This window comes from Apis cerana, linkage group LG5 (assembly GCF_029169275.1).
Source record: "Apis cerana isolate GH-2021 linkage group LG5, AcerK_1.0, whole genome shotgun sequence".
Classification (NCBI taxonomy): Eukaryota; Metazoa; Arthropoda; class Insecta; order Hymenoptera; family Apidae; genus Apis; species Apis cerana.
The window spans coordinates 10,570,513-10,588,317 of NC_083856.1; the positions used below are offsets into that span (position 1 = coordinate 10,570,513).

Genomic DNA, 17,805 nt, shown 5'->3' on the forward strand with positions numbered 1-17,805 from the left:
TTTTCAAAAATTCTGCTTATTATTGATTCTGATAGATGGCACTATGTTCCAACATAAGTTCCAACATATTGTTTATTTGTCCGACTGAGCAAGATATAATTTTAAAATAACATATATTTATAAATTTTTTTATATAAAAAAGAAAATATAAAATTGTATAATCATACAATTTTTTTTAAAAATATTAAATTTTTATATTTATTCAAATAAATATATACATCCACAAATTTTTTTTTTAAGTAAAAGATATAATTTATGCTGCAAGAAATATAATTGAGAAATAAAATAGAAAAATAAAATTTTCGATTATTGAGAAAATATAAATTGCTAGAATAGATAATCACGGTTTCCAAAATTTAATTATTTATTCGGTAACTATCGGAAAGATTCGGCAGTGATCGCATCAATGTCGAAGTTACGACACACAGATACAAAGAAAATCAACATCGGTGGTCGTGAACACCCTGACCTATTCGTTTCATGAGGCAGACCGAAATCAGACAGCGACGCGACGGTTGAAAAATTATGATAGTATCTTCGTTGTGGTCATCGTTCTCTTTCTTTTTCACGTCACTACTACGCTACTGCGATTGGCCGGCAAATGGTGGACGAACCGTTGTGTTATTCGTTTCGATGACGCGTATATTGTGTGTGTAATAGTGTACATCGATTGAAAATCATTTGGCAAATTTTCTCATACATCTTAGCCATTGTTTTCTTACTCGTAATTTTTTCATCGTTTCGTGCATAATATATATTATTATATTAAACAATTTCCTTGTGAAATGATTGTGTACTTTGATTCGCGCAGTATCGATTCGTAGACGGTTGGTTTACAACTGGCATGCATGCTGTATAGCACTCACAGCACCCACGCTGACAGTAAAGCTCTGACTGCAGAAGCGTATGTTGTTATCCCAGTGCTCGGTGATAGATACCTAACTACGTACACGGAAGAGAAACGCTATCAACATCTCGATGGTGAGTTTGTGAATTATTACGTCATCTGTCGCGTCATTTCTTATTGCTCGTATACATTAATGTTCTCTTGAAACATTTTGATATTTGTAATTTATTATCATTGTTTTCGATAAAGTATTATTGTGTTTTCCCCACTTCGATCGACATTCTGTCTTTATCTTTCTTTATAATACTATTCTTTTCAGTTATTGTCTACCATTGTACATATAGATATGTAGTTCTTTTATACGCACTGAAAATTATATTTACGTGACAAATTAAATTTATGGCTGATTAACTTCAGAGTAAATGTTTTTAAAATGTAATGATTCTATAACCAACGATATTGCGAAGTTAATCGTACGATTTAATATCCTATGTCTATCATAGTCAAATTTCATGTCAAAGCACGTGGTACTGACGTAAGATATACATATTTTGTCGTAACTATGTATGTACGCAGTATACGTACGAATCGATCACTGACTTTTCAGGGTTATTGCATGAATAAGACTGTAGATTCGAGGAGTAATGTCGTTAAAAAATGATACTTAAAAAAATATTTTGTTTTCTTTACTAAATAATTGCAAATAGTTTTGAAATGGTGTTTATTAAAAATTAATTATTATAGTAGATTAATTATTATAGTAATCAAATATATTTTTTATTTTTTTAACTATTAATTATTATTATTTATAAATTTTATTTAAATTATTTAAAGTTCGAAAAATTGTTTTTCGATATAAAATAAAAAATAAAAATTCGATATCAATTCAATTTATTTTTTGAAGAAGTTATTTTTTTTTTATTAAAATTATCTCGTTAAAATGTTTATTATTTACTGAAGTTTCGTATTTTACAGAATAGATTTCTTTAAATACATGGCCACTGTTCCAATTTTTCGATAAAAATGTATATTATCACGTGAAGGACCACCTGACCTGCTAAAAATAGCAAACTCACTTGTGTCTAATCTTTAAATAAAATTTTTTTTTAAAGGATGAAATTCAATTAAAAAATACAAACACTTTATTGTAAATTAATAATTGAAATCAGAATATTTTTTTTCATATTTCTTTTTCATTAATGTTTTTAAATACTTATGTTAATTCAAAATAATGATATATGTAATAATAATGATATATCTATTACTATACTTATTTTACATTCTTATCTTTTCCTCTAATTATTCATAAATTTGTTATATATATAATTTTATATTCAAAGTTTATTTTAATCGCGTGATATGCTATATATGAACGTATCACTCAATACACATATGAATTATGTAGTTGAATTTTAATTAAGTTCTACTAATTAAATGTTATTGCGAACAAACATTTTTTTCAATGCAAGGTTTCTGCGTATTTTTATGATCTAGAATAATCACATAAAAAATCGCAAAAAAATCACAAAATAATAAAAATCATATATATTAATGAGTAGATCAATAAAAAGAAAGCATGTCATACAATCTGTGGAAATAACATTACTTATTCTTTCTTAAAATTGCAGAACACAAACTATATAGGTAAAAGTAATTTTATTTCTTTAAAAAATTTTTTATCTTTTTTTATTTTTTCAAATGCAAATTAAATGTTTATTTTCTAATTCATTTCGTTAAGTCTTATTACATAATAAAATGTTAAATTAAAATTTTAATACATTTAATTAAATTAAAAAATGATATATTTGATATTATGAAATATCAATAAAATATCAATAAATATTAATAAAAAAGTTAAACAAAAATAAAATTTTCTTGTAAAAAAATCAAAATAAAGAAAAAATAATGAATTATTATTTCATATTAAAGTTAGATTTGTATTATAAATTGAGATTTGTATTACATTAATAATAGATTTGTATTATATTATCATACATTATTTTAAATGTTTAAATTCATTTATGAATTTTATATTTTTTTTTATTCTATTAAAAATCAAACTACTTGACTCAAATTCAGTTAATTGTTATTTAAAAATAAAGAAAAAATAATTTACAGAAGTTACAACAATTTAATAAACTATTCTTTAAAATAATGAATCAAAAATTTATAATTTCATAAATATTTTTTATATATATTTTGTTTTCTTTCTTTTATTTATATTTATTGTTAATACAATATATTTTAATCTTAAGTAAAGTATAGTATAAAAAAAAATACTTAGGTGAAGCTGCGCAAAGTATCAGTGACAGGGAGAAATTACCTTGCCGTTTTCGGTTATTCGACATTCAAAGGATACAGAAGAAAACGTCTTGTACATGAAAAAGGTACTTTTTGTTCAGAATGTTCGTGTTAAATTTCATCTAATTTTAACTTAACTATTTATGCTAACAGAGACATTAATATTTTGACTAACCTTGATTTTTTTCGTTCATAATATGAATTTATTAATAAAATTTTATTTTATCTTTAATCAGAAGTAATTATTCTTTTGTAAAAATGTGTACTATGAAGAAAAATACAATTAAAAAATAAAAAAAAATACAATTAAAAAAGTAAAAAAAAATTAAAAAGTAATCGATAAAATATTCAACTTTCTATCTATTATTATGAGACGACCTAGTTTTTGATATCATATCATACAATGTTAAAGAAAATTAAATATCAATATTTGAATATTTTCGTACTGGAATATTTGCTTTGAAATAGGAATTGGAGAAACTAATATTTTGAATATGCGTATCAGATTCTTGTTTATTCTTTGATAAGTTTTTTATTGGTATATCTTTTTATAGAACATAAAGTATATTGGTTTTTTACTTTTTTCGATATAAACTTCAAATATAAATATTTTTTAAAAATAATATAAAATATATTAAATAGTTACATGTCAAAAATGTAATCACGTGCATTTTTTATATCTTTAATCTTTTATATATGTATTATTTATTTATTTATATTATGTATATATATAAATTGCATATAAGTATTAAAATAACTAATCTCTTGCATATTTTCTAAATAAAGTTCTTTTATTATATTTACTTGTTAAACACTATATTTATTTATTAAAGACATATTAAAAAAATCTTTTAACTATATTTATTTTGCATTTATTTTTTATCTTGTTGTTATAAAAAAAAAAAGAATAATACGTGAGATAAAATCGCATCAGATATATCTATGAGATAAAAATATTATTTTATTTTTAGAAATATGTTTTTTATATATAATAAGGAAATTCGATTTATTTCAATTAAAACTTATATTCAAAGATAAATTTATCGCTTTTAATCATTTTGGAATTAATTATTTTCTCTAAGCATTAAGTGTTTCTTAATAAAGAGAAAACAAATTTTATCGCGTATAGAGTAAATCGAATGAAAACTATTTTTATTTCCTATTTTTAATTGTTTAGTTATTCAAAAAAATATTTCATATGAAAAAATATATTTTACCGTAATATATATTTATAATAAATATAATATAATTTATAATAAATAATCGACTATTATTTTAAATCGAATCTACAGTAATTTTTTTAGATTTACAAAAATATAGAAATTTTATTCTTAATTCAAATTCATCTACGATAAATAAATAAATATTTCCTATACACCAATATAATAATATGGAAAGATTAAATAAGCTAAATTTTATTTCAATAGAATTTCAGTTTAAAGTTTCTATAAATTACAAGTTTTAACTCTACAAAGTTTTTATAAATTGATTTCCACTTCTTATTTAAATCAAATTATCTCTAGAGAGAAATATTTTATTTACTTTGACTAAACTGTTTTCTTGCAACTGTATATAATCATCTTACTCAAATTCATGAATTAATTTTTTCTTTAATACTTATACAAACTGAATTAACATAACCAACATAACCACTTAATTTGAAAGAAATAGAAAAAAAAAGATAAAAAAAAAATAGAATCTGAAAAGAAATAGTAAAGTAAAATAATTCGATATGTTCATGATTCACAGCATTGAAAAAGATGCTAACGCCGGGACGATCGGGACCAATCAGTCCCGAGGAGATCGGCAATGGACCTGATACAAAAGATCCTGGTGCAACAGGAAATGGTTCAGGGACGTATGCGCGTGGTACGCGCGCCCCAACTACATATGAGACTGATGAAAGGGCAAAAGAGTTCCTTTCGACCGGAAGAACTGGAAGGAGAAATGCTCTAACGGAAATCTTGAGTCACCATGCAGAAACAGGAATATTGGATTTGCCAGATCGTTTTGAAGAGCTCACCATGGAAACAGGTTAGCCATATGAGCAGTAAATTATCTTGATTGTTTCATTGATCCACGAATATGACAAACAGGAAAATAAGAAATACAAGGTGCGTCTTTTTTCTTTGTTATTTTTATGATTATAAAAGTAGAATTTTTATATCTTTCATAATCAAAGATCAATGAATTTCTGAGCAAAAGTTAAGATTATTAAAGTATATTAAATTTTAATATACTTGTGATAAAAGTATGGAATATAAGTTCATATAAATATATTAATATTTGAAGACAGGGACTACATATAATATAATGAATAAAAGTATTTGAAGATAACAGATATAAACGAATATATTATGTAAATAAAATATATAGTAATAACTTCATTGATTTATTGAATAACTCTTATTCTACTGTGTTTGAATTGATGATAATAAAAGTAAAAAATTAATTGAAAATATGAAATAAAATTTTGTATAGTTTATTCTTTAAAAATCAATTTCAAATATATATATACACTTATACATATGTATATATAAATAACAATTTATTAATTGTGCTATAATATTTTATATGCAATATCTACATAATTTTCTGGGAAAACATGAAAAAATATTAATCATTAGTTCACTTAAGAACAAATATATATTAGCAAAAGTAAATATTGCATCCATAATTAGATATCTATGTAATTTCATATTGATTTTAAATTAAATTATATTTATACGACCAATTTGCAGGTCAAACGAATAACAGCAATCAAGATTCAAATTCACCGGGTACTTCAAAACAGCAAGGTTGACGCGATTCTGGATTCGTTTTTATAAATGTATTGGTCATAATGTAAACACACAATAAGGAAAGTGTCGTTTGAAGTTCTACTTCAAGGAAGTTGCTGAAATATTATGAAACTGTTTTTCTCTTGTGTCAAATCAAACTAGATCTCAAACTTTACGCACAGTTTATTTCGTTGCTATGTTGGTGCATACTCGGTGAGGTCGCTTGATAGCCAGTCACATAAATATGCAAATACATGAATATTAACATGAATATGTTATTGAAATTAAAGCTTATTGTTTGTAACGATTATTAATATGACGCAATATCAAGTTGTTTGATATTATTAAAAGAATAATGTCGAAGATTTAGTAACCTTTATATCGTTAATAATTATTAGTACTCGATTAATATTTCGAGTTCTATTAATACTCAAAATTCGTACAATACGAAATTATTTGATGTCTCGCGAATAAAATTTTTCACATTGATGTGAAATCTATATGATAGTCATAGTATGTTTATACGTATGCATATCCATGGGTGTCTTGTAAATTGCGGATATGGTTAACAGGGATAATTATATGTATAATTATTCTATATATAATTCTTTACACGTTGTGCGTATGCGTTTAGGATTTAATAAAAATATACAATAAGTTTTTAAAAGGCAGGAGGGAGCACTTTTTTAAATAATAATACATGTACTATTTATGTCAGTAATTTTTCTCCATCTTTTTTTGTCATTAGCAATGATTTCGTTTCAAATACACTTTTTTAAATACATGCTTACTATATTCAATTTTTTTGCTATTAAACTTTTCGCATCCACAAATGAAATATTTCTTGACTTTATATTATTTATATTATATCATATATGAAGTATTTCACGTGTCTTTTTTTTTTTTTTAAACGCGAAAAATCTCATTATGAATTCAGAACTCTTCATTATAATCTTTAAGTGATCTTGGTCCTTATAATCTTTAAATAATTCTCCATAACTTTTAAATAATCTTAACTCTTTAATCATGATCTTCAAGTGACCTTGACCCTCCATCATGATCTTCAAATAACTTTTAAATAATTTTGACTTAACGAAAAGATTAGTATTAAATAAAAACCATTAGATATTTTTAAGAACAAATTTTTATATATAAAATTTGTCTCTTGAACGTATAAAAATTTAAAGAAAAATACGCAGTATAATTTTCATCCGAGATGTCGTACAAATCATATTGTATCGCTAGATATTTGTGGATGTGGAAAGATTAAAAGAATTTTATAAAGAATAGATCAGATATATATATAATAGTATGACAGTACTATATGTAATGAATTATATTGAGTTTTATATAGTACGATATTCCAGCCAAAGATCAAAAATCTTGTCGATTTTTGATTACTATATTGTCTAACATTGGCCTAATATTATCTTATTTAAAACTAATATTTTTATTCTTTCTATTAATAAATTCCATATGTTTTATGTAATTGTTATATTTAGTTTATTTAAAAAGAAACATTTATCGAATTAAGTATTTATTTTAGAAATTTTAATTGTAATTTTTTCACATTAACAAAAAAATATTACTAAATTATTAGAATTTTCGTAATCTTGCCAATTTCAAAGTATACTTCATTGAATATCTAAGGATATGTATTTATGTTCCTAATATTTAGTAACTTAATTACAGAAATATTCGCATCTTAATTTTCTAAATGTGTTTTGAATACACAAAATATTTTAATAGTATAACTAGAATTGGTTACTCTAGATTAAATGATTTTTCTGTTAATGTGATTTATATTTATATTTAATATAAATAATATATTTCATTGTAATTGAATATATAATTAATAATAAATTGCAATACAATGTTATGATTGTTGATATTTGATGTATCAAATAGTGATACTATAGAAAATATAAAACTCGTATTATGTTTTGCTAAAATTAAACAACTAAAGCAATTATTCAAGTCAAAGAATTTTATAAAAAAGATTCTTTATATTTTCAATAAATTAAAAAATATGTTTAGAAAAATATTTTATAATATTTAAAATTATAAATTAAATGATAAATTATATAAATTATTTTGAATATATATTGAATTCGTATTGATATTTCTTATTGTGATTCTAAATGGAATATTATAAAATTTTATTTATTATGTATTTATGCATTTTTCTCTCAAATAATAAAGTTATCCATGAAAAAAAAATATACTTTTCGATTTACGTAGTAAAATACTCAATTTGAACACTGTACTAACATAAATTAAACACGATGGAATATTTTATATAAATATATATAATTTATATATTTAATTCTTCAATTTATTTTTCAAGTATTGTTTTAAAAAAAGTGAAATTCTAACAATATGAATAATTTTGAAATTGATTATAAAATAAGAGAGAAAAACATTTTTTTCAAAATAAATTTTTTTTAAGCTTATAAAATAACTAGTAATTTATTATGTATCATTCTTATGCATATTTTGTATATTTGTTGCAATATTTTAAATTGATAAAAGAATGAATAAATATGATATTTTTCGATGATAAAATTTCTGTTCGTAATAATGTACAGTGCGCTAATTGTGTACAAAATAATAACTTTTATCTATGTTGATATAAGAACTTGTACAAATAATAGTAAGAACATTAGATCTTTTAACTATCGAATTGTAAATACATATAACAACAGAATGTTTTGCGTGTAACAATAAATGACTGACGAATGATCTCGTGTAAAGGAACCGTTTGTTAGCGTGTTATTTTATTTTTGTTTGTAAGGTTTTAGCGTTCCAAATATTTAATAATATTGTTTCACGTATGTATTAGACTTTTGCTACAATTTAAATACGAATAAATTTAATTGTTACTATAATTAAGAGGATAAATACAAGTAAACAGCATTGAGCTCCTAACAGTATTTATATAAATGATAATTAACGAAAAAAATATAATGTATAAAGATTAGCAAAATAATTTCGATTCAATACTTGTAATGTTTTACATTTTCATTGTACTATTGAAAGAGAAAATGAAGAATTTCTATAATTTATACATGATTTTCGTTACGAAAATTATGAATATAAATATAAAATATAAATATATATATATATATATATTTATACAAAATGCTCGTCATTCGCTTTGTATGATATAAAATCTTTAGGATCCCAAGTTTCGGAAATCTGCGAATAACGTTCTACGGATTTTTCTAAAATCCAGCAATTGTGTCGAAAATATTTAAAATGAAAAACTTTATTAAACTATTTTCCAATATTAAAATAATTTACGTAATATCTAAGCCAATATTTCCTAATGTGAAGTATATATTTAATATAAGAAGATAATATTTTTAAAGGACAATATGAATTGTTTCAGTTGGGGATCTACGGATTAATGAATTTATAAGTATGGGTGCTATTATTTATTTATATAGTAATTTATAAGTTCTATTCATATTAGTATCGATGATACGTGCAATTCAAAATGTATCTTAGCGACAAAACTACGAACAACTAGATAACATTCTATGATGCGCGATGAAACTATTGTTAATAAATAATGAATGTCGATCGATGAAAAATCTTGTCGAATAGCATGTACAGCAACGGCCTTCACGATTTAAGTCCATTATTTGAGACTATTGTGTTTAACGAATAAACACGATTGTAACGATGTACGCCACTCGTGTATGGGAACAGAATCATAAATATAATTCATATTATATGTGAATCAGTCATCGTGTTTTCTTTATTCCTTCTCTCTCTCTCTCTCTCTCTCTCTCTCTGATTGTTTTTATGATAATCATCTTGACTTTGAAAGCAGTAGCAATTATTGTGCAAATAATCGAAACAAACCCTAGTGCAGATATAGGACTGTAATCATCATTTTACGACTCTTCACGCAATATGAATATTTAATTGAAACATGGTTGCTAATTATCGTAGAAGTGTAATTTACAACAACTACACTGCACTCGACAATAATCTTACATGATTTATTATTTTCTTTGGCGCGGTATGAACGTAAAATACGGATGTTTGCATCAGATAAATATTTCGAAGAAAATAAATATAATCACGATTTCCGTGGAAGTGATTTAAAAATTATTCATTAGAATCGGATTAATCTCTTTTGTAAAATTTAATTCGTCGAAAAATAATTTATCACGAAAGTTTTATTTTTATTATTCCCTGTAGGAAATTTTAATAATATTTTCATAATATTTTTAATCCGTGAATGTAAAATATTATATTCGTTTTATTCCGAGAAAAAAGAATATCTCTTTCATACGGCCATCGAAGAAGGAGTGATTTCATTCTATTTTAATTTAATTAGTTTTTTTTCCCTCCCCACCATCTTTAATTCCCATTTTCCACGTGTTTTGAAACAACTTCCATTACTTGTAGCACGGTATCGGTACGAACCTATTACAATTATCGTTGGAAATTACTAATCGAGGGTTTTGTTAAAGAAAAATGGAAACGATGCATTCGTGACATAACACATAGTACAGAAGATATATTGGTTTCCACGGTTACAGAGAGAAAGATATTAAAGTGGGCCGGAATTACGAGACAAGATCCACATACGCACCCCTTTTCACAAGCAAATGCAAGCGGCGTAACAATGGAAAAATTCTGTTTACACAACCTGTCAGCTTGTCGTATGTTCACGTATACGGAATACTATAATAATACGGAATACTACTGACGTGAAAGAGGAACTAAACACCAAGCCATTGCAACATGATGTATAAACATCATTAAAGTATAAAACTATAAATGATTTTGATTTTTATTTGTGAGTCGTGCGAGTTTTTCTCTTTGGAAAAAAATATTATATAAATTGTCGCACGTGAAATATATCAATTTCTTAAAAGTTTATAATCGATACATTGATAAATTATGTTAAGAAATAATAAATTTTTTTCTTAAAGTAAAAACTATTTATTATACTTCATAGAAGAATAAAAAAAGTATCAATTAGCCTGATAATACTGAATGTTAACTTGTAAATAATCTTTTGAAACTATCTACATTATGCTTTACATATTTTTATATATCGTCAAATCTAATAGGAATATTAATGCGTTTTAAAATGTATATCCGTGAAAATAAATTCACAATGTGTTTCGCAATGTATGGATCTTATAAGAAAATAATTTATCACATCCTTCTCGTATGCCCTTTCTAAACGACAACAAAGCGAAGATATGATTGATGGATCACTATAATTTACAGATAAATATAACAGATCGTTAAAGATTTGAACAAACATCAGAGAAACATCTGCTCCAACAAAAAAAAAACAACCTCACGGATACTTTCTCCAAAACATTTATATATAACATATATATATATTTATAATAACAACGATATTCTAAAAAAAAAAAAAAAACAGAGAAAATACTTTATTAATATTATACGACGATAATCATGACTACATTATCTTTTCATAAAAAGGGTTTTCTTGTTTTATCAAAGATATATATACACATATCCGTGTTTGTAGGCCAGTCATCATCCTTTCTTATCTATTATATTAGCTTTGAAATAAACTCTATATCGAACTTGGTATCAAACTGATCGTATGAAATATAATAGAAACCAAAACGAAGTGTGAATTTTAATCGAAGAATTGATCAAATCGGGGATGGGGATTCGAATATTCGAAATCCGTTGAGTACCTTGGGTAGGATGTATCGCCATCGAGCCACTATTTGCGGCAAGTGTGTCAAATGTCCATTCATACACAAACCTATACTCAGTAGTGCATATCTGTAATAGTCTCAATAGTGCACATATCTTCTCTGTCATAGTTAATATACACGCTATACGATATATAATATACTTGTGCTGTGGTATATCTTTTAGTTCATTTCATGACACGTTCTACACTACGAAGAAAGTATATATTCATCACGTGGTATACCTTGTATTTGTAATCCCACCCTTTTAATTTTTCCTTTATTTTCTCGTCACACCTATCCCAGTTTCAACGATCTTAGGCCGCTTCATCGTGACATATTTCACGCATGTTCTGCAAAAAACGAGTCGTGCCGTTTTCGCTTTTCTACGATTTATTTTTTTCGTGATTGATTGCGCTTTTTTTTGGATGTTTTATTTCGTGGCGACAAAGTGTTCGATCCTGATACGACGACGATGATGATGATGATGGTTCGTCGTCGCTTTACGCGTTATTTGTGATGTTGTTCTTGTTGTTGGATCAGTATTGAATGTTTAAACGTTAACGAAATGGTATAAAAATGTCGATTTACGATAATACAAGGAAAAACTTAAACGGAATGCGGCCATTGAATGCGCCAGCTGTCGAGTATCAAAGTACATTATTATTCAATATTAAGTACGTATAAAACAATATTTCTATTTCTTATACTTTTTCTGTTGTTTTACATTTGTTTTTATTATTATTATTATTTTTTCTTAATTACAATAACTTTGCCTCGATCGTATTCATAATTATAAACCATGGCATCGCTAAATAAAAATTAAATAATCGATTTGTAATTGCATACACGTATAATTAGATAATCTAGATTCTTCTATAAGACGGCAAATAAGAGACGAGAATAAATCGTTTCTCTGTCACGGATTTTTACAATTGCCCACCAGTTCACCACCCCATTGAGCCAGATTTCTTTAATGGTTGTTCAAGCAAACGTTTATCGAGTTTCCTGGAACTATGTATAAGACACTCTTCACCCTTTTGACGCATGATAAAACTCTGAAATAACGAGTCTATCTTCTGTTCGCCATGCGATCCTGTGCCGTGCATATCGTTGGTCGCGACGCGCTACGAAGAAGGTTTACAGATCCTTGTGATCCAATATTCTATGTGAATTTTACCGTTCTTCGATTAACTTTCTTTTCTTTTTTTCTTTTTCTTTTTCTTTTTCTTTTTTTTTATATATATGTTGAATGACATTTCGAGTGAACGTGAAACTTCATTTTTTGCGCTCAAAAAATTGAAAATAGTCTAATATGTGTATCTAAATATATACGTTAATAAATCGTGATCCATCTTTTTAATCAATTACTCGATTTTCTCGAATAAATAATTAAATTTTCAGGTCGCCCAAGAGCAGTTCAAAATTTGGAAAATTCGACAATTTGAAAACGGAAATAGAAACTATCGGAAGTAAATTTCTATGAAAATTTATACTGGTTCTTCGAACTCAATCTGCTAATATCCAATTCGAATTGCTTGTTTCAATTGTCTTAGTATTTCGTTTAAATTTTCAGTGTCGGAACCAGTAGCATTTTCTGCTAATTCGTTTAATCCAAAGACTGACAGTTTACACGCATCCATGAGGCCAATCATCATGTTGGCCCAATTCTTTTCTTTATTCCCTGTGTCGGGGGTTAATAGTCCCGATGCGTCGTATCTTAGGTGATTTTTTTTTTCAATCAACGAGATATTAAAAATATCGTGTATTAAAAATTAATTCAACATCACTATCTATCTTTTTCTATGCTTAGATTCACTTGGCGCAGCCCGAAATTTATATATTGCACGATATCGTTTCTGAGTTCATCGATAATGACCATTTTTAATATTTTAAGAATTGTTACAACTGGGTTAAGTTCAATAAAAATGAGTAAGATTTTTATTCATAACTTTAAAATTTATTAATTCATAAGAATTTTTAACGTAATTTCAAAATCGTCATCAATCGAATCATTTATTCATCATTTATTTTTATTCTCAAGCCACATTCGTTTTCAACGGGACGAATTTGATCGCATCTTTCTTGTTTTTAAAATTGGCTATGCGATGGCCCTGCTTGATGGTAACTTGGGAAAAGCTTGAGAAAGAGCTTTCACAGAGACATAGAAAAATTTCCAAAATCAGTCTGTCCATGAAATTCAAAATCGTGACAATAGTGGTAATGACATTTGCATTAGGTAAATGATATTTTTCGTTCGTATTATATTAATTCTTCTTAAACGCAAGAAAAATTTTTTTAACTTAATTTTTTTCAAAATCGCGATAAATTTTTGCACAGTTGAGCACAGTTTATCGATAATCCATGGTTATTTCAAGGCGAAAGAATGCATTCAATTTCACGAAGAGCAGAGTATTCTTGGTGTGTATTTCCAGATGCAATTTCCACAGGTAAAAGCAATTTTTCTTTGAATATTTTTACAAACTGATCTCTTTTTAAAAAAATTAAATTTTTTTAGAAAAGAAAGCGTTCTAAAAATAATAATTTATATTCAATCAGATATTTTCTAGAACTTCATACAGTTTATGGAAGGGAATATTGGTAGATATCATTAATATCCTCAGTACATTTTCCTGGAATTTTGTGGATTTGTTTCTCATTCTTATCAGCATCGCTCTAACGGATCAATTTCGACAATTAAACAGCCGCTTGTATTCTATAAGAGGAAAGGTAAGCGGTTATAATATTTCTCTATTATATATTTTTTATTATATATTTATTTTCTTAATATAACTTATCAATAATAAAATTTTATTAATAATGTTTTATTCGTTTCTTTTATCAATCTCCCTCCCTTTCTCTATCATTCTCTCTCACTTATTCTCTTTATTTTTTGACACATGCTAAAAAATTATATTATTTCCTCTGTATGATTGTTCTAATTAAAATATTATAACATTTAGCAATTTATATTATTGTTTCTAATGACGAATTGGTCGTTAGTATCATTTCATTGTTAAGGCAATGCCGGAATGGTGGTGGGCCGAGGCAAGAAGTGACTATAACCATTTGGCAACATTAACGAGACAACTGGACTCCCATATTTCCATTATGGTTCTCCTATCTTTCGCCACGGACTTATATTTCATCTGCATACAACTACTTTTCTCTTTCAAGTATACATCACAGAAATATTTATTTATGCATGTCGTTTCACTACTATTATATAAATATTTATTGTGATTTATTATATATTTCTCTTCTGTCATTTCCCATCTTTGATCTACATATTTTTTAATCTATTTAAAAATTTAATCTTTTATCTTCAATTTTACTTCCATCATTCTATGTAATTAATATTGCTAATTACTATACGCCATACAAATAGACATAACTATTAAATGTTTGAACAGCCCGATGCGAGGTATTATTGAGAAAATCTATTTCGGATTCTCCTTTGGATTCCTTTTGGCAAGAACAACGGTAGTCTCATTGTGTGCTGCGACGATTCATGATGAATCTTTACTTCCGGCACCGATTCTCTACAGTGTTTCCAGTAGCAGTTTTTCCACAGAAGTAAAATTTCAATCTTAATCAATTTGTATAATTATATCGTATAATATAATTGCTTTATTATTTTTATAGGTAATGAGATTTCTATCACAAGTAACAACAGATAACATCTGCTTGACCGGTATGAAATTCTTCTCAGTAACCAGAGGTCTCGTATTGACTGTATGTATATATATATATATAGATGTAATATTTATATGTTGATATCCAATCTGAAATGTTTAATTTACAAATTAATTACTATATTTCAGGTAGCAGGAACCATAGTTACATACGAATTAGTTCTAGTCCAGTTTAATACTACTCAGCAAACTGATGCGTCGAACACTACAATCGTATGCGAGGTGAAGTAATTGCATTTTCAAGTGTCTTTCAACTTGTAAATGGAATTTTACCTAAAATATTGCATTTTTGGCTAAAAAATTCATTTGCTTTTAAATTTGCATTATATATAATCATATATAATTATAATATTTCAATAATTTTAAATGAATTGAGCTTCTGGTTGAATTGCTGTATTATATGCATATATAACAATGCTATTTAAGCTAATTTAAAGATAACTTGACATTAAAAATGATAGTTCAAATATATTAAAGTTTTTTTTAAAATATATTTATATATATTTAGTAAAATACATAATAATCAGCATTTTGCAAAGAATTCTAATCTTAAAATATGTTGTTATAATCTTATAATAGCTTTATATTCTATTTTTATTTAAGATTTATTTAAGATAATTTTTTATTTTATTTTTCATAATGCACCTCATATTTAATATTAGAAATATATTTATTTAATTAAACAGTTTATATTCATATATGTAAATTTATAATAAATATTATGTATTATTTTATTTGTTTATATATATTGTTTTATTATTATATTATAATCACAAGTAAATTGCTTTTCATTAGAATACTTGTATATATATATATATATATATATATATATATATATATATATATATAATGATCACAGTATAATCTTTAAAATAAATTATTTCTTTCCATTTGTGATTTTTGTTTAATGCAATTCCACAAATTGTGCACCAATTATGAATATACATAGATTCTCATATAGTTTCCATTGTATTATATTCAAAATAGTTTACTGAAAGTCATAAGAGTATAAAGAAACCATTGTCAATTATCCATATATATTATAGAGAAAGAAATTTATTTCTATATCTGGCTTTCTGGATATTTGTAATTATAATAATGTATATATGTATGTAAATAGGTGTGTAAATACATAAGTTGAGAAATATAATTAATGTAATTTTATCTTTGAGAAAGATTGAAATTTATTTATTAATCTGTTAAGAAAAATATTTTTATTAAGAAATATTTCTGCATTATCTACATTTAAAATTAAAATATAATTGACTAAATAATATGTTAGAAAAATTTAGAGAATATATTATATTGAATTATTTATAAATTTTGAATATATCAATCACATAAATAGTTTTATATGTGTAAATATAGGTATATAATACATTATTACTGATAACAGATTAATACATTTAATCAATCTTTATCAAAATAGATACTAAAATTAGATACTAAAAATCTAAAAGCATTTTTATTTCAATTAAATTTTGCTTTCTTGACTTTTATTTGTTTGTTATAGTTGGTCTCATTGGATTCTCTATCCTCTTAACATCCTCATGAGGAAAAAAATAATATCTTTCTTTCTCCACTTAATGTTATTTATATAATAACAAATTTTATATACTTTTAATTAAATACTTGAAGATATGATAAAATAATTGGTCATACGAAATCATTGCTGTTTTATATTTTGTTAGCTTCATATTTTTGCAATTAAAATAATGAAATAAATGTTAAATACTTTATATTTTTTAAAATTATTTTTGAAATCCATAAATGTATGTACTTAGTTGTAATCACGTATTATCGTTTGTAAAAAAATAAAAAACAAAAATAACAAAAAAATTTTGTTATTAATATTACAGTATTAAATAAGCTGAAAATATCACTAATGAGGATGCACCTAAAATTTAATTAAAACTTTTCATATTCTTATATTTTGAAATATCAATATAAAATACCACATAAAAAAAATCAGAATATTAATATTTAAAAAAAAAATGTATGATATATATTTGCTATATATTTACATGACATCTTCAGAGTGATGCAAATTCAAACAGATTCATATCAACATAAATAAACTACTTTATTTTATCCTATTTTTAAAAAAATGTTTTAATTATTCAAGTGACAATGACGATGATTTAATATTTAACCTATTTTTATTTCCTTCATCTATTTTTCTTCATTATTCATCTTTACATGCCTTATCTCATACGCTTCTTTTTTAATTATTGACAAAATACATTTTGTCGATAAATAAGAGAGCGATCAAAAAATTTTCGACACTAACGCCATCTCGCGTTTGGATATTCGAAGCTCCGACTTACTATTAGCATAGTAGAATGTGCAAGGAGGTATGCGAAGTTACCGACAAGGAAAGCAATATGTGCGAGAAGGACAGAGAATATTTCCCCGCCCCTTTGAAAACATTAAATATAAAAATCATTAATTATTCATTTTCTATTGAAAATTTCGATACT

The 17,805-nt window shown here is 25.2% G+C and overlaps 2 protein-coding genes across 5 annotated transcripts; both read left to right on the forward strand.

Moving 5' to 3' along the window:
- The first annotated feature begins 177 nt into the window (after window positions 1-177).
- On the forward strand, window positions 178-9,673 carry LOC107997874 (uncharacterized). Of its 2 annotated transcripts, XM_062075151.1 has the most exons (5): window positions 178-724; window positions 812-981; window positions 3,132-3,234; window positions 4,898-5,182; window positions 5,890-9,673. In XM_062075151.1, exons 2-5 carry the CDS (start codon window positions 979-981, stop codon window positions 5,949-5,951), a joined length of 453 nt encoding a protein of 150 aa, XP_061931135.1. In that variant the 5' UTR covers window positions 178-724; window positions 812-978; the 3' UTR covers window positions 5,952-9,673. The 2 variants fall into 2 exon arrangements, with proteins under 2 accessions (XP_061931135.1, XP_016912280.1); XM_017056791.3 differs by lacking the exon at window positions 3,132-3,234.
- A 1,686-nt stretch (window positions 9,674-11,359) lies between these two features.
- On the forward strand, window positions 11,360-17,127 carry LOC107997799 (gustatory receptor for sugar taste 64f-like). Of its 3 annotated transcripts, none has more exons than XM_017056642.3 (12): window positions 11,360-12,307; window positions 13,035-13,102; window positions 13,207-13,354; window positions 13,444-13,562; window positions 13,675-13,869; window positions 13,971-14,080; window positions 14,190-14,360; window positions 14,652-14,806; window positions 15,044-15,206; window positions 15,276-15,365; window positions 15,455-15,547; window positions 16,839-17,127. In XM_017056642.3, the coding sequence occupies exons 1-12, from the start codon at window positions 12,210-12,212 to the stop codon at window positions 16,866-16,868; spliced, it is 1,440 nt and encodes a 479-aa protein (XP_016912131.1). In that variant the 5' UTR covers window positions 11,360-12,209; the 3' UTR covers window positions 16,869-17,127. The 3 variants fall into 3 exon arrangements, with proteins under 3 accessions (XP_016912131.1, XP_016912129.1, XP_016912132.1); XM_017056640.3 differs by having other exon boundaries at window positions 11,361-12,307; window positions 14,634-14,806; XM_017056643.2 differs by lacking the exon at window positions 11,360-12,307 and adding an exon at window positions 12,709-12,768 and having other exon boundaries at window positions 14,634-14,806.
- Window positions 17,128-17,805: the final 678 nt, after the last annotated feature.

Bases quoted from the DNA above. Each gene is read 5' to 3' on its own strand.
- LOC107997874 (XM_017056791.3), top strand. From the start codon at position 849: ATGCTGTATAGCACTCACAGCACCCACGCTGACAGTAAAGCTCTGACT. The intron at 982-4,897 runs GTGAGTTTGTGA...CATGATTCACAG, and splicing joins ACGCTATCAACATCTCGATG to CATTGAAAAAGATGCTAACG. The intron at 5,183-5,889 runs GTTAGCCATATG...ACCAATTTGCAG, and splicing joins AGAGCTCACCATGGAAACAG to GTCAAACGAATAACAGCAAT.
- LOC107997799 (XM_017056640.3), top strand. From the start codon at position 12,210: ATGTCGATTTACGATAATACAAGGAAAAACTTAAACGGAATGCGGCCA. The intron at 13,870-13,970 runs GTAAATGATATT...ATTTTTGCACAG, and splicing joins GGTAATGACATTTGCATTAG to TTGAGCACAGTTTATCGATA. The intron at 15,366-15,454 runs GTATGTATATAT...ACTATATTTCAG, and splicing joins CCAGAGGTCTCGTATTGACT to GTAGCAGGAACCATAGTTAC.